Genomic DNA, 23,922 nt, shown 5'->3' on the forward strand with positions numbered 1-23,922 from the left:
GTCTGTTTGTTTGTTACTTCATCACGTATAAACCATTCAACTGATTTAGATGAGATTCGGTACACAGATAGATTGAGTCCCGGAGAAGGACATAGGGTAGTTTTTATCCCGGGAAATTGCTTAGTTCCCAGGGGCTAGCGATAAACTAATTGTACGCGGACGGAGTCTCGGGTAACGGCTAGTGTTATATATTTTGTTGTCAACAGGTATGCAACGCTTCCCTGGAAGTGTACGTGCGTCGAGCGTACACGTCGTACGAGATACAATGCTTGCAGCACCTGGCTTTGTCTGGGGAGCTGGGCGTGGTGCACTTCCAGTTCGTGCTGCCCACAGGACATCCCAACAGGTTAGAACTACAGGGTACCAATCATGGACATGTTAAGCACACCAGCACCACTAATGGACAACAATAGGATTCAATGTCTGGTAGCTCAACATTCATGAACTTTTTTTTTTATTCGACTGGATGGTAAACGAGCAAGTGGGTCTCCTGATGGTGAGGGATCACCACCGCCCATAAACATCTGCAACACCAGGGGGATTGCAGATGCGTTGCCAACCTAGAGGCCTAAGATGGGATACCTCAAGTGCCAGTAATTTCACCGGCTGTCTTACTCCCCGCGCCGAAACACAACAGCTTATCACAACTGCTGATTATCAGTTATTTGATCATTAGTGTTGAAAAAGTGGGATCCGTTTCTTAAAATTTGAGTTAACGGAAAAAATAGTACATTTTTGTAGAGGCTGGAAAGTAAGCCATAGTATAATAATGCACTTTTGGCCGAAACTAAATTGTGCTTTTCACGATCACTGCGAGGAAATAAAAAATATTTATCACAAAACAAACATTAACAATCCAATGACTGCGTGGCTCCCGCCGGGACACTTTACCGGTCCGGATAATACCGACATGGAAATACCGACCCGATTTTCCTTGTACACGCCCATAGAAACTCATGACAGTTTGACACGAGTTTGTAAGGGCGTGTACACGAATAATCGGGTCGGTATTTCCATGTCGGTATTATCCGGGCCGGTAAAAAGTGTCACCCCTCCCACCGATTTTAGTTTTTCATTTGTGACATAATTATTTTTTTATAAACGAGTCCGTTCTTAGAGGCTAGTAGGTACCACCACATATTTAAAAAATCGAAACGTCATCCTCGTCATGTCAGACCTGCTGCTGCGATGCTGTGGCGTTTTTTCATACTTAAAAAGATTAAAGCATTTTGTGCATATTATGCGTTTAAGAAAAAAAAACACCTCGTAAAAGTCATGAATGACGCATTCTCATTGGTCAATTTCATTTCACATGCAGCAGACGATTACTTTTGATTGCTCCGATTGTCGTTTCAGCACGCCGGGAATGAAATTCTGAAATATATTCTAAAAAGTCGTATCATATTATGAAATACATATGATTGATACGACCTGTTACCGTATTGTGTTGCATTGTTGTCGTGTTTTGCAACCCATAAATGAGTCAGCTGTTAAATGACAATTTATAGGCAGTTTTGTGTACTGGATTTAAGTTATCTAAGGCCACATTTTCGTGCAGTGACGTGAAAAAACCATTATTGCTTCATGACTGATGCCATCAATCACCCTAATTAAAATTGTTATTTGGTTTCGCATCGACTTCAAACTGATCCATTACCCCCCTCAGGATACCTATAAGCCAAACAGAGATCGAGCTATCATCCGCCCAGGACACGGAAGGCATCCCCGCAGAGCTGTGCACAGCTGCCATGAAGAAATGCCACCACCGCACCGGGGCGTTGGCTGCGTTCGACTCGTTCGACCAGTTCGCCCAGTACGCCGATGAGCTGCTGGATCTGGTGCATGACTTCGCCAGCGCGGCTTACGTGAGGCGTGAGGTAAGGGAATTATGAACTCTGATGATGATGAACCCTGGTTGAGTTCGAAACGTGTCGGCTTAGTGTGGTAATGGTGATAGTTGGTGTGTGTTCTTACAGTGTGAAGGTGGATGGAGCAGTATGAACATTTGTAGCTATCGTAAGTTCGCGGGTGAGCAAAGTAATTGTTTATACTTAGTTCATTGATATGGACCTCCGCAAAGTAACGCCTGATTCTTCGATTCGTATTTATTGCCACCCTATCATACTGAGACACAGCTTTGACAACATCCGACGGTCTCTTCGGGTTGAATGTTCGGAATAACATCAGAATAGAGAGTTTAGCTCTGATGATGAACTCTGGTTGAGTTCGAAACGTGTCGGCGTACAATGGTGGTAAGAGTTCACCGTCAGAGCAATATCAGAGCAGAGAGTAAAGCAGCGTTTCCACCAGAGATGTCCGGGGATGTGTTGCGAGGAATCATTAACCAATAAAAACGCTTCATTTACCTCGCCTCGCACAGCATATCTCCGGTGAAAACAGCCTCGCAACACATCCCCGCACATTATTGGTGAAAACGCAGGTTTATGCTGTGACGATGAGCTGTGGCTGCGTTCGAAACAAACTTTAGCCACCCCGGCCATATCTTTACGGCTTGTTCTTTTTTCAGGACCTGCAAGCGCTGCAGGATGGCAGTGAAAGCAGAGACAGCACGAGCATCAATGTCGGTTCGGACTATAAGCCGGCCGATGCGGAGGAAGCTGTGAGTATTGAACGTGGAACTACAGTGAGACTCGCTCATATCTAGAGATGCAACGGATATCCGGCCAGTATCCGGTATCCGGCCACTATTTTACTATTCGGCCGTTACCGGATGTTAAAAAACTTATAGTTATGATTAGAAACTGGTATTTACTTATGAATTTATCAATTATTGACATCAGTTATTATACTAAGGGGTCTGTTTCACCACCCATTGATTAATTTTAACTGATGGATAAATGTGATACCGTCTCGCGTCTATTCAAACAAAACAAACAGAAACGACATCATATTTATCCTTCAGTTAAAATTAATCAATGGGGGTGGTGAAACAGCCCCAAAGTTAATTAATTATACTCTACAAGTTGCAACCTCGGAGTGTCGTGCGCATGTTCGAATTAGTTTAATTTAATTGTACGTAACACTAGGCCGAATATCCGGCGGCCGGATATCTGGCTATCCGACCAACGGTCCCGCCGAATATCCGGTATCCGGCCAAACCGCTATCCGTTTCATCTCTACTCATATCAAATTAAATTGACCCGGATAACTCACGTCCTTAAATCGAGTTTAGCTCGACATTGTTTCGTGCTGCAACGTGCTAGACCCTAACATCTGGTAGTATGGTGGTGCGTGTTAGAGTCTAACATCTGGTACTGGTAGTATGGTGTACGGTTGTGTTGCTCTGAAGATGAGCTCTGGTTGAGTTCACCCATGAAAATTATACTTTCCGAACAGGAGAGATGAAAAATCCTTGACCGTACCTGTGAAGTTGTTCAGTGTTGTGTGAAATTCTCAATACGTAATCGGCCCTCGTGAGAACCACAGCCAGTGCAAGTGGGGCGAGATGATGATAATGGATCGTTCTGTCCCCAGGAGTTGGAGCCGATCCACATCCTGATGATAGGCGTCCGCGACAACGGCGAGTCCAACGACGTGGCGCTGGCGCGTCGCTTCGGCGGCTTCTGTCGCGTGCACCGCAACGAGTTGCATCAGAAGCGCGTCAGACGCGTCACGTTCATGTCGCTTATAAAGTGAGTGCACACAACGGAACAGGTCGGTTTACACTTGCGAATCCACGGTATCTAAACGTGTATTTTTATTTATCTATTGGGAGGGTGCGAAGTACTAGGTGGGGGTGATGACATCTCGCAGCGCTTATGGTGGCCAAAAGTAGAAATAGTTCTGGCATACTCATATGAATCTGTCATTTACAAAGCAATTTGTATAGACTTTAACTACCTAATTTTAGTAATAGATGTTTGTGTTATGATGCGAGCTTGAATTATTGAACACTGTCCCTGTTTTGTTCTTAATCTCGGACATGTTCAGCAACAATTTTCCTTATGAAACGGTTTGTGGTTGAAATTTTATATTGCAATACTCACAAAACCGGTCTTCAAAATGATACTCATTCTGATCTGAAAACGATATTTAATTTATTACTAGCGATATAAGAACAATTAAATAATTTTACTTTTATTCAAAGAAACCAATAAGATAGCTTTATCTTTTCGTTTTACAGTAAAAGTACAACTAAACATGAAGTAAACAAACCCTGACATAACGAAAATAAAACACACTTTTTGAATAAATTTTACTTACCTCATTTAATTTTAATGACCGAAAATGAATTCACAACCTTTTGTCCACCCAAATCACGATATCACAGTAATTTTGTATTATAAATTAATACGTTATAGGTTTGTTTTTTGTTACAATGTCGCGATGAAATTTCAAAACGTCAGAGCATCAGAGCCATAAAAGTTGCGGACGCTAGGTGGCGCTGATGTCGTGCATAGAGCCAATATAGAGTAGGTTTATCTGTTGCCTAGCACCCATAGTATGAGCTTTGCTTATACTCAAAATGCCACAAACGGGACTTATCACGCTAAAACACACGTAAATAAAAAAGCACAAGAATCTCAACCGGGACGATGGATATAAGCTTTCATCTTCGTGGAATCCTGTTATAAATAAGTGTCGGCGTCGGAATGAATGTTTGGACGTTGTTAGTGTTGTGTGTCGGTGTGATGGGGTGACAAATAATAAAAATGACCAAGTGCGGGTAGTTCGTGATACGAGTGCCGGCACTATTAGTGATCAAGTGCGGGTAGTTCGAAGGACTCGCGCTGCTAGGCAGACTTGACACCCCACACTTCAGTCTACTCGTGACCACGGCCACTGTAATGTGGTCAAAACGTCGAGGTAAATATTACTCGTGTGTTTGTGGTATTTTGACTATGAGTGAAAATCACGAAAGTTTAAAACGATCTTTGCTTAGTTTGAGACTATGTCACCATCAACTGTCCCATGACATTTATATTCATTATCTTCTCCGCAGACGCCAGTTCCCCAAATTCTTCACATACCGCGCCCGTAACGATTTCATTGAAGACACCATATACCGGCACCTGGAGCCAGCCTCAGCGTTCCAGCTGGAACTGTACAGAATGAGGAGCTATGAGCTGGAAGCTTTACCGACCAGCAACCAGAAGATGCACCTGTATCTTGGAAAGGCTAAGGTAAGACCGTCTGGTCTATCCAGCATTTTGTCTCGTAAGGTTATTGTGAAAAACGAAAGCTGAATAGTATCTGAGTCCAGCGTTATTGGAAGGACCAAAGTGTTTAGACTCCTGTATCTCGGAGAAAGGTTGGGAGAGGATCGAGCCGTGAAGAGAGCGTATATGTAGTGCCACCAGAGTTGAGGGCACGCACACAAGAACATGTGTGCCTCGATTGTCGCATTCATGTAGTTTTCTGAATCGCATAGTGATTTAAAACACCATGTTCTTCACCAGGTGAAGAAGGGTCAGGAGGTGACCGACTACCGTTTCTTCATCCGCTCCATCATCCGGCACCAGGATCTGATCACCAAGGAGGCCAGCTTCGAATATCTGCAGAACGAGGGGGAGAGGTGAGTCGACGTCTGGTCACGGACCGTATCAATAAACGTAATCAAAAGGGGGGTACAAATGTGGCACATTTGAAAAAGTAGCTTCTGAGATCAATAAAATCAGCCCACATCAACCAACTGCTGAGTAATGGCCTCTTCATTATTACGCCACTTTGCCCGGTTCTGTGCTAGTTTCATCAACGGCTTTTGAGATAGTATTATTTTATTTTAACAATATTATGGATATCATACATATCGACGGCTCTCTGATTTAAAACCTTGTGTATGAAATTTTAAGAAGTTCGAATACCATTTTAGATACACATCCTAAAATAGATAGATGTTAAAGGCTGACCAGAATTATAAAAAAGCTCGCCATATTGCGGAAAACCAATAGAGCTGATTTCTCGCACTGGTAACACTAAATTCAAATTTCATCTGTCTATTGCTGTCAAAGTTTAACGTTGTTTGCGCGTCGTATTTTAAAGTGTTATTTTGTGTTTTTGTGCGTTAAAATGTCGAAGATTATCCATAGCCTTGGAAGGAAAATAATTCACTATGTATAAAAGTATTTGTCATAGAATAAGTCTGAGGGATTAGAAAATATTCCTTTAAATAACATCACCGACACCGTTGTCAATATGACTGGTAGGTATGTCAAGTTACAAAGTAAAGTAAGTTCAATACTTGAGGTTTTTTTATATTCCTGGTCAGCCTTTAATTTCATATACGAGGTAGAGTCCGCGATATGACTCGGCGATATGAAAAGTAATAATAAGCCCATTCCAGATCTATATATATATTTAGGCAACCATTTTTACAAGAATATTTAAAGTATGAAATAAAAAAAGATGTAAAACCACTGTCTTAAAACAAAAAAAAAACATAAAAGTGGCTCCGAAGCGGTAACGTTTCGTGTGCCCTGCATACCCCATTTGGGAATACAGGTGTGTGTTGTGTGTGTCTTAAAACAAAAATTATAAGAAAAGCAAATGTCCAGAACTCCAGTAACTAACTTTCTTTCAACAGTCGGAACCCATTGCTGAAAATATTTGAGCTAGTCACGATTTTAAATGCATCCCGACTACGCGACTGTTGAACTTTAGGTTACTTACACAGAGTTGAAGACTGCTAGACTTATTTTTTACTTCAAGTTTCTTTAAGGTACTCAGTATTTTTTTTTGTTACCTTTATTTTAATTGTCTACAGAGTATTGTTAGAAGCGATGGATGAGCTCGAAGTGGCCTTCTCTCATCCATTGGCAAAGAGGACGGACTGCAATCATATATTCCTCAACTTCGGACCGACCGTCATCATGGATCCCTCTAAGGTAAAATATCCTACATTGAACTCAATTAATTCACAAAATTAGCTCGTTGAACTGGCAATGGGCCATAAAACATGGAGAACAGATGAAATAAATAAATAAATATCATGGGACACTTGACACCAATTGACCTAGGCCCTAAAGCTTGTACTATGTACAGTCACCAGCATAAATATATGACTATGGACAGCACTGCAAAAACATGTCATCACTGTTGAAAGGCATATATATATGACGATCTAACACGGTATAAGTATGTGATGATTTGTGGCCGGTATAAATATAGTTTTTTGGTAACGGCATAATTATCTGACATCGGGCTGCTTAAAAATATCTGATATTGCACAAAATCAAAATTATGTAATCCACTATCAGCATAAACGTTTGACTTTATTTCATTGCATTATAGTAACGGAAATACAGCTAAACCTAGGTGCCAATGCATGTTTTACCAAATTAATTTATCATTACTCACATCCAAAAAAAAAACAATTATTGTTGACGTCTGACGTAACATTATTTTTCATGCATTTTTAGTAAAAGAAAGAGTGTAACCGACTTAAATTAACCTCCTTGCTAGAAAATCACGATGCCACGCACGATATATTGTTCTTATTTCAAAAGCTACAAAGAATTATTTATTAAGTATGTTCTTTCATAAAAATAGGATTTGTAAAACGTGAGACGGGCATATGCAGTGACAAGTCTGCACTCTTCTCGTGAAGTGTCAGATCGTTGTATTCAAAATCTATTCGTAAAACGAGAAAATAAAGTTCATATTTGCAGATTGGTGACATATTTTCGATTTTGTATCGTGTTAGATGTTTATGCCACCTGTGATCCGATGGTTATGCGTTCACAGTGAATAGATATTTATGCTGATAGTGGATTACATAATTTTGATTTTGTGCAATATCAGATATTTTTAAGCAGCCCGGTGTCAGATACTTATGCCGTTACCAAAAATCTATATTTATACCGGCCACAAATCATCACATACTTATACCGTGTTAGATCGTCATATATATATGCCTTCCACCAATGATCAGATATTTTTGCAGGCCGTCGATGGTCACATCTTAATGCTGGTGACTGTACTATGGATACTAGGCAACGGATAAACATACTTACATAGATAAATACATATTAAACATCCAAGACCCTAGAACAAACATTCGTATTGTTCATACAAATATCTGCCCCGGTCGGGATTCGAACCCGGGAGCTCAAGCTTCGTAGTCTTTTTAAGCTTTACGGCCCCGCAATGTTTTTTTTTTATTCGACTGGAAGGCAAACGAGCAAGTGGGTATCCTGATGGTAAGAGATCACCACCGCCAATAAACATCTGGAACACCAGGGGTATTGCAGACGCGTTGCCAACCTAGAGGCCTAAGATGGGATACCTCAAGTGCCAGTAATTTCACCGGCTGTTTTTCTCTCAAGTGCAAGCACTGCTGCTTCACGGCAGGATTAGCGAGCAAGATGGTGGTAGCAATCCGGGCGGACCTTGCACAAGGTCTTACCACCTTTAATCCCTTATTGGGATTTTATTTACAAAACATTTTTTTCTACAGATCGAAGAATCTGTCCTGGGTATGGTGATGCGTTACGGACCTAGGCTGTGGAAATTGAGGGTGCTCCAAGCTGAGATCCGTTTTACACTGCGGATTGGTATGTTATAATTTTGACTAAAAGCATTTCGGCACTACTTTTAACAATTAGGTACTGATCAAACCGAATCCAAACACGACATATGTGCTATTATTTTTTATAGAGTCTACTAGTGTGCTGGATATCCTGGCTGCAGCATCAGCTCATCCTGTTGAAACTATTGCATTGTATGTAGAATCAAATACTGATCAAAACGAATCCAAACACGAAATATCTGCTATGGTTTTATGGCTGCAGCATCAGGCCAAGAATTCCATAATCTTGCATAGTTATATAGCATACATGGTTGTTTCAAATTTTAGGTCCCAAATATGTTTGACAGTAAAGTAAATACCCATTATGCGTCTAAGATTCCTACCGCAGCGAACAAAAGAGCTGATGATCTTGAAACGGCTGAACCGATTTTGATAAAACATGTCTAAGAACAATCGCTAGAAAACCTGCTTTCAAATAAAAAAAAACCGCATTCAAATTGGTCCACTCGTTTAAGAGCTACGGTGCCACAGACAGACATAACACCCCTCTTTTTGCGTCGGGGGTTAAAAAAGGTCTTAACTTAAAATTTATAATTTTTCTAAGTGAACTTTATGCGCCTTATTTGAAGGGTCGATTTTGTTGACGTATCGATTTGAGATACGAGATTTTTTCATAGCAGTGACGATTTTCACTATTAATGTAATTTTATAGTTCCTTCATCTTTGGTCTTCATTGAACCCACGTTCTCGTTTTGAAAAATATTTTAAAGTTCTAACTCACACCTAAAACTAACTTGATATTGACTCGCAAAATAAAAAATAAAAAAAACAAGTTTAGTGCAGATCTGTTCACTCACGAAGGCGCGCTTCCACAGTTAATTATCAATGTGCACGAGTAAACCTCGTACTTACACGTTGTCTTAGTCTGAGTGTGCGTGACTGACGGTACGCTCGCGGCTGAGGACACGTTCGTTTCTGAGGAGCTACACACACATAGACATGTCGTACGGATATGTTTACAACTACAAATGAAAAATTGTGGAGGGGCGCGCCTTCGTGAGTGAACAGATCTGTAGTCTAGAACTCTGTTAAGTAACTTAAAGTTTATTTAGCCCTCATTGATTAGTGCTAGATCTAAAGAATCGACCTATATAGGAGGCTATAGGTTAAATGTCAGTGCAAGTACCTACAGTCAAAAAAATTGTTCAAATATTTTTTTCTTTAATATCGTATTGTTATTGTAGGTCCCGGCGCTCCCACAAAGAACGTGAGACTGTGTCTCTCCAACGGTTCCGGCTACACTCTAGACGTGTACACTTACGAAGAGGTCTCTGATCCTAAGACCGGTGTGGTAGGTACACTTTGGTATACTCAAGTTTGCAGACGTGGTAACGTGGCCTTATTGCTTAACGCGCGGGCTCTTGCCATTGCTATCAATATCTCTTTCTGGCACCATCTTTCACCGTTAGATAGAATGAAATAATGCTTATAAGAGCAATATTATGGTGTGCATAAACGCTGTGTACAATTGTACGGTCCCCGGCTATAAAGATGCACATCGTTCTTTGGAAAGAGACTCGGCTAATTTCGGCTTCGTAAAGCGTTGTCACACACTACTTATGTGACGTTTGTCAGTCGTTGTACAGGTGCAATAGAGTACGGACGCATTTCAAGATGAAAATATATAATAAAGAGGTGTTGAAACCACCCAAAACTTTAAATTGCATCTTTAGGAAAAAGAGGGTACAATCCTTTTTCTAGTAGTTGCAACAGCTCTCTATAGATATCCGAAGTTTACATGTCATTATTTTGACGTTAAATAAAATTAAGTCCATAAAGGTGCAGTATTTATTTGATATAAAACGTCACATAATAAATACGATGATTGATGGACGGTCGCCAGTGTTCGGAAATCGTCGTGAACAGCCAATTGTCTTTTTTCGAAGAGCGACGTGCAATCTTTATCGCCAGGTACTGTACCATCGCTTTCTCTTTCTGGCACCATCTTACACCATTAGACAGAATGATATTTTTTTTGGTTGGCCAAGGTGACAGCCGGCAGATGCTAGGGGCTCGAAGACTAGTCCGACTCGCACTTGTCCATTTATTTATTTTGGGTCAAATCTTGCGACTTCATTTTGACCCACTTCCAATAGTGGGATTGACTTGAAACTTGGTATACTTATGTAAGTTAGATGACAATGCAAGTACAGTCAACAAAGAGTACAGTCAGAAAAAAAACTTGTGTTAAAAATAAACAAAACAAGCAGTACAAAGAAAACTTGACCAGAGAACAGCTACTTATTGATACCGGCATCTGGGCCAATAAATTTACCCACACTTTGGGCGTCAGATCAAAAATTTCAAATTTCAAATCATTTATTCAGTAAATAGGCCGCAACGGGCACTTTTACACGTCATTTTTTAAACTACCAGCGCTTTCGGAAAAACCATCATTGCCAAGAAGAATGCGACGCGAGAAACTTGGCAGAAAGTCATTTTTCTAAATAAAATAATTACAAATAAGATACTTAAAAACTACAGTATACAATTAAAGAAAAAAATACAAATAATAATAATAATACAAGATGTATGGGGTCTCCTGCGTTACCAAAATTGTCTCTGGCGTTATCAAAAAATCGTACTTTTAACAAGATATTTCACGGTTTTGATTTGAACTTACGTAGGATGGCATGTATTCATGTACACCATCTAATAAATTACAAAAACAAAACATATTTCCTTACAAAAATCTGCAATTGTTTGAAAAATGTCGCGGACAGATTAGTCTGGGTAAAAAAGTTGATTGGCCCACCTATCAACTGCTTCCAACTGCCTGCCTGATAATTTAAATAATAATGGTGATATTCCACCGGCGAGGCGAGACGAGAATTGAAATTTGTATGCATTCTCGCGCGCCCGCGCGGGCGCCGCCATACAAATTTCAATTCTCGTCACGCCTCGTCTCGTCGCGTCTCGCCGGTGGAAAACCACCTTAATAATAAAATATAAAACTTATTTCGTGTTTTTTCTTTTTCAGATTATGTTCCAGTCGTTCGGTAATCGGCAAGGGCCTATGCACGGATTGCCTATATCTACTCCATATGTCACTAAGGATTATTTGCAGCAGAAGAGGTTTTTGGTAAGTTCTGGCTGCAACAAAGCTGGCTAATACATTTTGCAGGTGGGCAATTTTTTTAACCGACCGCCTGAAGGAGGCTCATGTTTTTCGAAAGTAATATTTCAATATGGCGTCCGCTAGAAAAAAAAGTGGGGGGATTAAATAAAAATATAGTATTGTAACAAGTATGAAATGAAAGCAAATCAAAATCAAATGAAATGTTGTGATTTTGAGTTTGAGAAATAACAAAAAAATTTGGAAAAAAACCAAGCGACTGCCTTAAAAAAACTAAAAAGAAAAAAAACCAGTGGTATAGAATTGTATTAAGTAACTTAAAGTTCAACACTCGGGACCCATTACTGAGAATTTTAGAGCGATACCCGACTGTTGAACTTTCAATTACTTACCAGAGTTCTAGACCACTGGACTTGTTTTTCTTTTTAGTTTTTGTAGATTTTTTTATTAACTATAATTATTGTTCACAGGCAACGTCGCAGGGCACGACATATGTGTACGACATGCCTGATATGTTCAGACAGATGGTGGAAAGGAGATGGCGCGAGTGCATAGAGGACGGCAGCGTTGAAGGTAACTTGTTAAATTACAATACAAATACAATAACTCTTAATTGTACGCCACAAATAGTAAGCAATACATAAAACATTGAACTCTTAAATGTTTAAATAATGATGTAATAAGTGTTAATGAATACATCCGATCGCAAAGATCTCTTAAGAGCGTTTATTCCTGCTGAGCTGGCAACGTTGCATTTTTGTTAGTTTTTCTCGATTGTTCCATAAAAATTTAATGAAAATTAAAAATGTGGTGTGATAGAACTGTTCTGAATTTACATCTCTTAATTATTTATTTTATTAATTTTAATTATTCCCATAGGCCCAGCGCCAGACAACGTGATGTCTTCAGTCGAGCTGGTGGTAGAAGCTGAGGGGGAGCGAAGGGTTGTCGAAGTCACGCGACTGCCTGGACAGAATACCGTAAGCACATTATTGTATTATTATTGTTGTCGTGTCCTCTGAATGAATTGATTAAGTTGGCATTATTTATAATTTTTTGTAAGAGCAATGATTTAGATGTGTAATGTTAGTAGTATTCATAAAATTAGTCACGCTATTGTCTTAGGTAAAGCGAAGAAATAAATATTTATAGTTGAAATCCTTTGACAAACCAACCGAAGCGAAAGAAAGACAGAAAGGAAATATTTTATTTGTTTCACCACTCACGGATAAATTTTATTGGACAGATAAGACGTGTGATGCCGTCTCTGTTTGTTTTGTCCGTATAGACGGAGACGGCGTCACATTGATTTGTCACATAAAATTAATCAATATGGTATTTAAAAAGCCTCTTAAGCAGAGGACCATGGGTTCAAACTCTGGCTCGCACGAAATTACATTTGAATTGACAGTGACCTATGATTCAAACTGATCGTGATTGACCCCGATCTCACCTGACGTTAAGTGCAGATGAGGCCAAAGCTGTATCTCACTGGTTCAGTGACAGCCTATTCACTCTAGCCTTGAAGAGCCCTAGGTTTTTGAACGGAACTCAACTTTTTAATTCTTTTGTCCCTAGGTCGGAATGGTGGCGTGGCGTTTAACCCTGTTCACGCCGGAATGCCCCAAAGGCCGCGACATAATTGTCATAGCGAACGACTTGACCTATTATATGGGTTCATTCGGCCCCCAAGAGGACTGGGTGTATTACCGCGCGTCGCAATACGCCAGGGAACTTAAGATACCGAGGGTAAGTTGTAACAGTGTTTAGAGGTTGAAGACCATGTGTCTAGCTTTGCATTGCTTGAAACTATAACTTTCAGTACGTATGGCTCCACCTCCATGACCATTTTGAACAATTTTAAAAACTGATTAGGCTTTTTTTAATATAATTATCAATTTGCGGCCCATGGGTGCAATATGGCGACGAAAACATAAGATGGATAAGGCTTCCCTTAGTTTTCTTGAGTAATATGTATGAGTATAAATATATGCAGTATTTGTTATACTTATCAGAAATTACATGTTTTCTACATTAAGAAAGTACTGGCCACTTGTAATGAGGGCTATCGCGTATGAATTCGCCGCTAGAGGCGCTAGTGTAGCGTGAGGTCTCCGAAATGTCAAATCTCATAGTTTTTGGGTGAGCTACGCGGGTTTATTTATAATCAGAATAATTTTGTGAATATTTTGCAATATCTGAAATTAATTATGGCAAATATACGTTCCGGGGCAAGGAATGTCTGTGTTTTGAGACAGTTTTGTCTTTCGGAAACCTTTGTCCTCCCTTTTTTCCGAACAAAACGGGGACTATGCAACACTGTGGCGTGCTCGATATTTTTATGGTACGGTTTTAAGGTGTATTAAAGATGATTTGTTTTCACGCCCGTAATAACAGACCTTGAAAGCCATACTTAAAAACCTCACGCAACAGTGCGCCATCTAGTGAGACAAAAAACGATAGCTCTCATTGTCACCTTTTGAGACTATAAAGTGTTAATATCTACTACATCTCAAACTTGTCAATATGTCGTATCCGTATTACGTATATTGTACATTATTTTCCAAGCTTCTTAGTGCAACATAAATGGAAACTGCCTGTGGCCCATTTCACGAAGCTACAATTTACAATTTACAAGCGGTAGTCTCTTTTCAATACATTCTGTTAAACAAAGACTACCGTTTGTAAATTGTAACTTGCAGCTTCGTGAAATAGGCACAGGTCTTTGAAATACAGTAATTTGTAGGAAGTCGAAGCCGCGTTGAATAGTCTCATCATACTCATTACAGATCTACTTAAGCGTGAACTCCGGCGCTCGAATCGGTGTAGCTGAAGAAGTGAAAGCCGCATTCAACGTCGCTTGGATCGACGCCGAGCGGCCGGAGAGGGGCTTCAAGTATCTATACCTCACGCCAGAAGGGTACAGCAAGTTGGGTCCTCTCGGCTCTGTCAAGACGCAGCTGATCGACGACGAAGGAGAGTCCCGGTACAAGATCACTGACATCATTGGTGAGTTGTTTAAATCATAGTTTGACGATTTCCCTCCGAGTGCACCGCAAACGAGCGGTCGCAGTGAAGCATCGGTGAGGTGTCAAAAGAGTCTTTTCTGGAGCGAGTTACTGAAGGAGCAGAGGCTGTTTCGTCTAACGTGCGCTTCGTCCTATGCTGCGGGACAGGAAGAAGTGGCGAAAGTGATTTGTGATTCCGAGTAGGTTAAGCAATATTGCCTCCGGTCGCTGAAATCATTGGTAAGTTATTACAATACCTATGAAACAATAATGTGACTGACTGGCTGTCTTCAACGTTACTCGAATCGACGCCGAGCGGCCAGAGGGGCTTCAAGTATCTATACCTCACCTCAGAAGGGTACAGCAAGTTGGGTCCTCTCGGCTCTGTCAAGACGCAGCTGATCGACGACGAAGGAGAGTCCCGGTACAAGATCACTGACATCATTGGTGAGTTTTTTAAATCATAGTTTGACGATTTCCCTCCGAGTGCACCGCAAACGAGCGGTCGCAGTGAAGCATCGGTGAGGTGTCAAAAGAGTCTTTTTCTGGAGCGAGTTACTGAAGGAGCAGAGGCTGTTTTGTCTAACGTGCGCTTCGTCCTATGCTGCGGGACAGGAAGAAGTGGCGAAAGTGATTTGTGATTCCGAGTAGGTTAAGCAATATTGCCTCCGGTCGCTGAAATCATTGGTAAGTTATTACAATACCTATGAAACAATAATGTGACTGACTGGCTGTCTTCAACGTTACTCGAATCGACGGCGAGCGGCCAGAGGGGCTTCAAGTATCTATACCTCACGCCAGAAGGGTACAGCAAGTTGGGTCCTCTCGGCTCTGTCAAGACGCAGCTGATCGACGACGAAGGAGAGTCCCGGTACAAGATCACTGACATCATTGGTGAGTTGTTTAAATCATAGTTTGACGATTTCCCTCCGAGTGCACCGCAAACGAGCGGTCGCAGTGAAGCATCGGTGAGGTGTCAAAAGAGTCTTTTTCTGGAGCGGGTTGTGTTGTTTAACGCGCGGCTCTCTGTCATCATCTCTACAAGGTTTTATTTAGTTTCACCTGTCCCGTTGTCTCTCTGTTAAATTCGACCAACTCCCAGTAGTTGGATTGACTTGAAATTTGGTATACTTATGTAAATTGCGTGACAATACAATAATCTAGTAGTGACATCCTGGTAGTCCGGCCAGGATCGTCTCCGCAGGACGGAACTCTTCAACGGTTAATGGCATCGACTTGAAATTTGGTATGACAATATAAGTACAGTAAACAAAAAGTACAGTCAGCAAAAAAAGCTTGTATTAAAAATGAAATTTTTACTAAATCCTAAATCGTGTGACACGAGTAGAGGTAAGTTTTTTTTCACATTCCATTCCAAGTCGAAGCAAGTCGTTTTAAAAAAAACTCTGAATGCAGTATTGCTAAGTAAAAACAAAATAAAGTCTCCTTCCAGCAAAATATCTTATCCACAATATGTATTTAAGGTACAGTCAACTACAAAAAGATCGATACGGCCAAAGTTAGAACAATATGTATAGGCGACTTTATTGAGCCAACATTAAGGTCGTGTATACATATTCTTGTAAATCGATATCTTTGTACTGTATTTTCCCTTCACACCGCTTAGTCTTGGGACGCCCCTGTATAACTGGATCCGATGATAATAACATTGTTGAACTAAAAGAAATTCTTTGCTCACCCGCGACCATAAGATAGTTAAGTTTATGCAAGATATGCGTGTTCATGCAGTTCCTCCACCCCCACACTGTAAGAACACACACAGATCACACACTACAAAGACCAGTTTCGAACTCGACCAGAGCTCGTCTTCAGAGCAACAAAACCGTACACCATGCTACCAGATGTTAGACTAAGAAACCACAACAACCGTTTTAATTTGTCACTGTAACTCCCCAAGTACCCACCTATATTTTTTCTCAAACAAAACTACCCACAAAATATTAATAAATTGTAATCGTCCTATAAAACTACCTTCGCAAAGTAGCGCCTGATTCAGTAAATTATTTAATAACATTGTTGTCAACAGGCAAAGAGGACGGTCTGGGCGTCGAGTGTCTGCGCGACGCGGGTCTGATCGCCGGCGAGACCGCGCAGGCGTACGAGGACGTCGTCACCATATCGATAGTGACGTGCCGCGCGATCGGCATCGGCGCTTACGTCGTCAGGTGAGACGGAAACAGACACAGCGCCATCTAGTAGCACAGAACAACTGGAACGTCCTGGGTCATCCTTCAAAGCGTACGAGGACGTCGTCACCATATCGATAGTGACGTGCCGCGCGATCGGCATCGGCGCTTACGTCGTCAGGTGAGACGGAAACAGACACAGCGCCATCTAGTAGCACAGAACAACTGGAACGTCCTGGGTCATCCTTCAAAGCGTACGAGGACGTTGTCACCATATCGATAGTGACGTGCCGCGCGATCGGCATCGGCGCTTACGTCGTCAGGTGAGACGGAAACAGACACAGCGCCATCTAGTAGCACAGAACAACTGCAACGTCCTGGGTCATCCTTCAAAGCGTACGAGGACGTCGTCACCATATCGATAGTGACGTGCCGCGCGATCGGCATCGGCGCTTACGTCGTCAGGTGAGACGGAAACAGACACAGCGCCATCTAGTAGCACAGAACAACTGGAACGTCCTGGGTCATCCTTCAAAGCGTACGAGGACGTCGTCACCATATCGATAGTGACGTGCCGCGCGATCGGCATCGGCGCTTACGTCGTCAGGTGAGACGGAAACAGACACAGCGCCATCTAGTAGCACAGAACAACTGGAACGTCCTGGGTCATCCTTCAAAGCGTACGAGGACGTCGTCACCATATCGATAGTGACGTGCCGCGCGATCGGCATCGGCGCTTACGTCGTCAGGTGAGACGGAAACAGACACAGCGCCATCTAGTAGCACAGAACAACTGGAACGTCCTGGGTCATCCTTCAAAGCGTACGAGGACGTCGTCACCATATCGATAGTGACGTGCCGCGCGATCGGCATCGGCGCTTACGTCGTCAGGTGAGACGGAAACAGACACAGCGCCATCTAGTAGCACAGAACAACTGCAACGTCCTGGGTCATCCTTCAAAGCGTACGAGGACGTCGTCACCATATCGATAGTGACGTGCCGCGCGATCGGCATCGGCGCTTACGTCGTCAGGTGAGACGGAAACAGACACAGCGCCATCTAGTAGCACAGAACAACTGGAACGTCCTGGGTCATCCTTCAAAGCGTACGAGGACGTCGTCACCATATCGATAGTGACGTGCCGCGCGATCGGCATCGGCGCTTACGTCGTCAGGTGAGACGGAAACAGACACAGCGCCATCTAGTAGCACAGAACAACTGCAACGTCCTGGGTCATCCTTCAAAGCGTACGAGGACGTCGTCACCATATCGATAGTGACGTGCCGCGCGATCGGCATCGGCGCTTACGTCGTCAGGTGAGACGGAAACAGACACAGCGCCATCTAGTAGCACAGAACAACTGCAACGTCCTGGGTCATCCTTCAAAGCGTACGAGGACGTCGTCACCATATCGATAGTGACGTGCCGCGCGATCGGCATCGGCGCTTACGTCGTCAGGTGAGACGGAAACAGACACAGCGCCATCTAGTAGCACAGAACAACTGCAACGTCCTGGGTCATCCTTCAAAGCGTACGAGGACGTCGTCACCATATCGATAGTGACGTGCCGCGCGATCGGCATCGGCGCTTACGTCGTCAGGTGAGACGGAAACAGACACAGCGCCATCTAGTAGCACAGAACAACTGGAACGTCCTGGGTCATCCTTCAAAGCGTACGAGGACGTCGTCACCATATCGATAGTGACGTGCCGCGCGATCGGCATCGGCGCTTACGTCGTCAGGTGAGACGGAAACAGACACAGCGCCATCTAGTAGCACAGAACAACTGGAACGTCCTGGGTCATCCTTCAAAGCGTACGAGGACGTCGTCACCATATCGATAGTGACGTGCCGCGCGATCGGCATCGGCGCTTACGTCGTCAGGTGAGACGGAAACAGACACAGCGCCATCTAGTAGCACAGAACAACTGGAACGTCCTGGGTCATCCTTCAAAGCGTACGAGGACGTTGTCACCATATCGATAGTGACGTGCCGCGCGATCGGCATCGGCGCTTACGTCGTCAGGTGAGACGGAAACAGACACAGCGCCATCTAGTAGCACAGAACAACTGCAACGTCCTGGGTCATCCTTCAAAGCGTACGAGGACGTCGTCACCATATCGATAGTGACGTGCCGCGCGATCGGCATCGGCGCTTACGTCGTCAGGTGAGACGGAAACAGACACAGCGCCATCTAGTAGCACAGAACAACTGGAACGTCCTGGGTCATCCTTCAAAGCGTACGAGGACGTCGTCACCATATCGATAGTGACGTGCCGCGCGATCGGCATCGGCGCTTACGTCGTCAGGTGAGACGGAAACAGACACAGCGCCATCTAGTAGCACAGAACAACTGGAACGTCCTGGGTCATCCTTCAAAGCGTACGAGGACGTCGTCACCATATCGATAGTGACGTGCCGCGCGATCGGCATCGGCGCTTACGTCGTCAGGTGAGACGGAAACAGACACAGCGCCATCTAGTAGCACAGAACAACTGGAACGTCCTGGGTCATCCTTCAAAGCGTACGAGGACGTCGTCACCATATCGATAGTGACGTGCCGCGCGATCGGCATCGGCGCTTACGTCGTCAGGTGAGACGGAAACAGACACAGCGCCATCTAGTAGCACAGAACAACTGCAACGTCCTGGGTCATCCTTCAAAGCGTACGAGGACGTCGTCACCATATCGATAGTGACGTGCCGCGCGATCGGCATCGGCGCTTACGTCGTCAGGTGAGACGGAAACAGACACAGCGCCATCTAGTAGCACAGAACAACTGGAACGTCCTGGGTCATCCTTCAAAGCGTACGAGGACGTCGTCACCATATCGATAGTGACGTGCCGCGCGATCGGCATCGGCGCTTACGTCGTCAGGTGAGACGGAAACAGACACAGCGCCATCTAGTAGCACAGAACAACTGGAACGTCCTGGGTCATCCTTCAAAGCGTACGAGGACGTCGTCACCATATCGATAGTGACGTGCCGCGCGATCGGCATCGGCGCTTACGTCGTCAGGTGAGACGGAAACAGACACAGCGCCATCTAGTAGCACAGAACAACTGGAACGTCCTGGGTCATCCTTCAAAGCGTACGAGGACGTCGTCACCATATCGATAGTGACGTGCCGCGCGATCGGCATCGGCGCTTACGTCGTCAGGTGAGACGGAAACAGACACAGCGCCATCTAGTAGCACAGAACAACTGCAACGTCCTGGGTCATCCTTCAAAGCGTACGAGGACGTCGTCACCATATCGATAGTGACGTGCCGCGCGATCGGCATCGGCGCTTACGTCGTCAGGTGAGACGGAAACAGACACAGCGCCATCTAGTAGCACAGAACAACTGGAACGTCCTGGGTCATCCTTCAAAGCGTACGAGGACGTCGTCACCATATCGATAGTGACGTGCCGCGCGATCGGCATCGGCGCTTACGTCGTCAGGTGAGACGGAAACAGACACAGCGCCATCTAGTAGCACAGAACAACTGAAACGTCCTGGGTCATCCTTCAAAGCGTACGAGGACGTCGTCACCATATCGATAGTGACGTGCCGCGCGATCGGCATCGGCGCTTACGTCGTCAGGTGAGACGGAAACAGACACAGCGCCATCTAGTAGCACAGAACAACTGCAACGTCCTGGGTCATCCTTCAAAGCGTACGAGGACGTCGTCACCATATCGATAGTGACGTGCCGCGCGATCGGCATCGGCGCTTACGTCGTCAGGTGAGACGGAAACAGACACAGCGCCATCTAGTAGCACAGAACAACTGGAACGTCCTGGGTCATCCTTCAAAGCGTACGAGGACGTCGTCACCATATCGATAGTGACGTGCCGCGCGATCGGCATCGGCGCTTACGTCGTCAGGTGAGACGGAAACAGACACAGCGCCATCTAGTAGCACAGAACAACTGCAACGTCCTGGGTCATCCTTCAAAGCGTACGAGGACGTCGTCACCATATCGATAGTGACGTGCCGCGCGATCGGCATCGGCGCTTACGTCGTCAGGTGAGACGGAAACAGACACAGCGCCATCTAGTAGCACAGAACAACTGCAACGTCCTGGGTCATCCTTCAAAGCGTACGAGGACGTCGTCACCATATCGATAGTGACGTGCCGCGCGATCGGCATCGGCGCTTACGTCGTCAGGTGAGACGGAAACAGACACAGCGCCATCTAGTAGCACAGAACAACTGGAACGTCCTGGGTCATCCTTCAAAGCGTACGAGGACGTCGTCACCATATCGATAGTGACGTGCCGCGCGATCGGCATCGGCGCTTACGTCGTCAGGTGAGACGGAAACAGACACAGCGCCATCTAGTAGCACAGAACAACTGGAACGTCCTGGGTCATCCTTCAAAGCGTACGAGGACGTCGTCACCATATCGATAGTGACGTGCCGCGCGATCGGCATCGGCGCTTACGTCGTCAGGTGAGACGGAAACAGACACAGCGCCATCTAGTAGCACAGAACAACTGCAACGTCCTGGGTCATCCTTCAAAGCGTACGAGGACGTCGTCACCATATCGATAGTGACGTGCCGCGCGATCGGCATCGGCGCTTACGTCGTCAGGTGAGACGGAAACAGACACAGCGCCATCTAGTAGCACAGAACAACTGGAACGTCCTGGGTCATCCTTCAAAGCGTACGAGGACGTCGTCACCATATCGATAGTGACGTGCCGCGCGATCGGCATCGGCGCTTACGTCGTCAGGTGAGACGGAAACAGACACAGCGCCATCTAGTAGCACAGAACAACTGGAACGTCCTGGGTCATCCTTCAAAGCGTACGAGGACGTCGTCACCATATCGATAGTGACGTGCCGCGCGATCGGCATCGGCGCTTACGTCGTCAGGTGAGACGGAAACAGACTGCAGCATCTAGTTTTCGCCTGAGTCAGACATCATCATCCCAGCCAACATACGTCCCACTGCTGGGCACAGGCCTCCTCTCAGAACAAGAGGGCTTGCGGACAGCGGGACATGCGGAAGCTCAACTCCCCTCACCCATTTTAACTACAGTCAGCAGTGTTTCCGGACAACTATGATCGGGGCTTTCAAGAAAAGGGCTTATACTTTCTTAACCTTTTCGCCGCCACGTCAAATACAAAAGACATCACCCATACGCCAGGCTTTTATGTTGCAATGCCTAAAATTGAACCTTAACATAATTGAGCGATGGTTGCTTTTGCATTGAAGTAATGGATCTATATATAGGTCGTCGGCGTGGAACCTGCCGGTGTGTATATATGATGTGAGTCGTTGGCGTCGAAAAGGTTAAAAGGACGGCAACTAAATCGGTTTTTGGTTATAAGGGTCACTTAACTTTTTAGTGTATGGTATTCTGTCCCGTAACTCGGGAAACATCACTGACACACTTTGGTAGAAAAATGTTTGCAATGTATATTATTTATTAGCATGCTTAGGAAATGAGCCATGAAGGAATTGCGTTAAAACTGTCACAATTCCTAACTTTTAGTGGATTTCTACCCCATAAAATCATATTTTTTAATCCCCGACGCAAAAAGTGGGGTGTTATAAGTTTGACCGCTATGTGTGTCTGTCTGTGGCCTCGTAGCTCTTAAACGGGTGGACCGATATGAATGCGGTTTTTTTATTTGAAAGCACGTTTTCTAGCAATGGTTCTTAGACAGCCGTGTGGTGTTGGGTTAGAATTACACCTCTCCATTTCTTCCGTGGATGTCGTAAGAGGCGACTAAGGATATAGGTTTAGGTATACCGTAGGCGACAGGCTAGCAACTTGTCACTATTGTACCGTTTTTGTCAAACTTAAAACCTAAAATTGCTAAAAGTGGCTCCGAAGCGGTAACGTTTCGTGTGCTCTGCCTACCCCATTTGGGAATACAGGCGTGATGTTTGTTGTTGTTTGTTCTTAGACATATTTCATCAAAATCGGTTCAGCCGTTTTCGAGATATTGAACTTTTAATGAGTAACGCTCAGGATACGTTACCATGGCAACATACTCTAAATAGTTGATTGACCCTTTAGCATTTATATTGTTTGTCTTAGACTCGGCCATCGCGTCATACAAGTGGAAAACTCGTACATAATCCTGACGGGCTACGCCGCGCTGAACAAAGTGCTCGGTCGGCCTGTGTACGCCAGCAACAACCAGCTGGGCGGCGTACAGATCATGCACAACAACGGAGTGGCCAGCGCCGTCGCCGCCACTGACTTGGACGCCGTCGGCGCTGCGCTGCGCTGGCTGGCTTACATGCCCAAGGTGGGTGCTGCCACTCTACTGACAACCCTATTGACGACCCTGGTGACAACCCTACTGACGACCCTAGTGACAACCCTAGAGACAAGTCTAATGAACTCTAGTGACAGCCCTAGTGACAACCCTGGTGAAATAGGTATAAGTGACAGGTCTAGTGTCAACCTTAGATGTAGGCGACTACTTTAGATGCGGTAGATACAGACAATCCTAGTAACAGAACTAAACACAGATAACAAACGTATACATATTCAAATATTCAAACTTGGTGTCGACCCTAGTGACAAGTTGTCACTGACAACCCTGGTGACAATCCTAGTGACGACACTAGTGACAACCCTGGTGACAATCCTAGTGACGACTCTAGAATTTAGTTTTTACTTCAAACCGGCACCCTCATCCACCTCCACATAATGTGATCAAAACAAAGGGCTCTTTTAAATGTCACTTTATACTACCAGCGCTATAGGAAAGACCATCATTGCCAAGAATAATGCGTCGCAAGAAACTTACTACCCACCTTTTCCAGGACAAAAACTCAATGGTGCCCATAATGCGCGTCTCGGACCCCATTGACCGGCCGGTGGAGTGGAAGCCGCCGCGCTCCGCCCACGACCCCCGTCTCATGCTGACCGGCGACGGAGCCCGAGGGGGTTTCTTCGATGCCGGCACCTTCGATGAGGTCATGCGGCCGTGGGCGCAGACTGTTATTGCTGGTGAGTGGTCTTTAATAGTGGAGGAGGCGGTAGACATTTGAGGACCTAAGATAACTGCAAGTGTCAACATTATACACTGGAGGTGTCAACCTCAGACACTGGTGGTGTCAACCTCAGACACTGGTGGTGTCAACCTCAGACACTGGTGGTGTCAATTACAGTCACTGAAAATGTCAA

General features: G+C 44.4%; 1 protein-coding gene across 2 annotated transcripts in view; it reads left to right on the forward strand.

Annotated features, from left to right (window-relative positions):
- Positions 1-23,922, forward strand: part of ACC (acetyl-CoA carboxylase) — a 123,273-nt gene that overhangs the window by 75,940 nt on the left and 23,411 nt on the right. For both annotated transcript variants that reach the window (XM_074109288.1, XM_074109289.1), the window contains 17 exons: positions 207-346; positions 1,667-1,877; positions 2,528-2,620; positions 3,496-3,653; positions 4,964-5,144; positions 5,421-5,536; positions 6,725-6,845; positions 8,417-8,513; positions 9,733-9,839; positions 11,529-11,630; positions 12,095-12,197; positions 12,504-12,604; positions 13,203-13,373; positions 14,414-14,633; positions 16,680-16,818; positions 22,822-23,035; positions 23,559-23,745. In XM_074109288.1, coding sequence (XP_073965389.1) covers positions 207-346; positions 1,667-1,877; positions 2,528-2,620; positions 3,496-3,653; positions 4,964-5,144; positions 5,421-5,536; positions 6,725-6,845; positions 8,417-8,513; positions 9,733-9,839; positions 11,529-11,630; positions 12,095-12,197; positions 12,504-12,604; positions 13,203-13,373; positions 14,414-14,633; positions 16,680-16,818; positions 22,822-23,035; positions 23,559-23,745 — 2,461 coding nt within the window. The remainder of the gene's footprint in view (positions 1-206; positions 347-1,666; positions 1,878-2,527; positions 2,621-3,495; positions 3,654-4,963; positions 5,145-5,420; positions 5,537-6,724; positions 6,846-8,416; positions 8,514-9,732; positions 9,840-11,528; positions 11,631-12,094; positions 12,198-12,503; positions 12,605-13,202; positions 13,374-14,413; positions 14,634-16,679; positions 16,819-22,821; positions 23,036-23,558; positions 23,746-23,922) is intronic.

Source organism: Choristoneura fumiferana, chromosome 28 (genome assembly GCF_025370935.1).
Source record: "Choristoneura fumiferana chromosome 28, NRCan_CFum_1, whole genome shotgun sequence".
Classification (NCBI taxonomy): Eukaryota; Metazoa; Arthropoda; class Insecta; order Lepidoptera; family Tortricidae; genus Choristoneura; species Choristoneura fumiferana.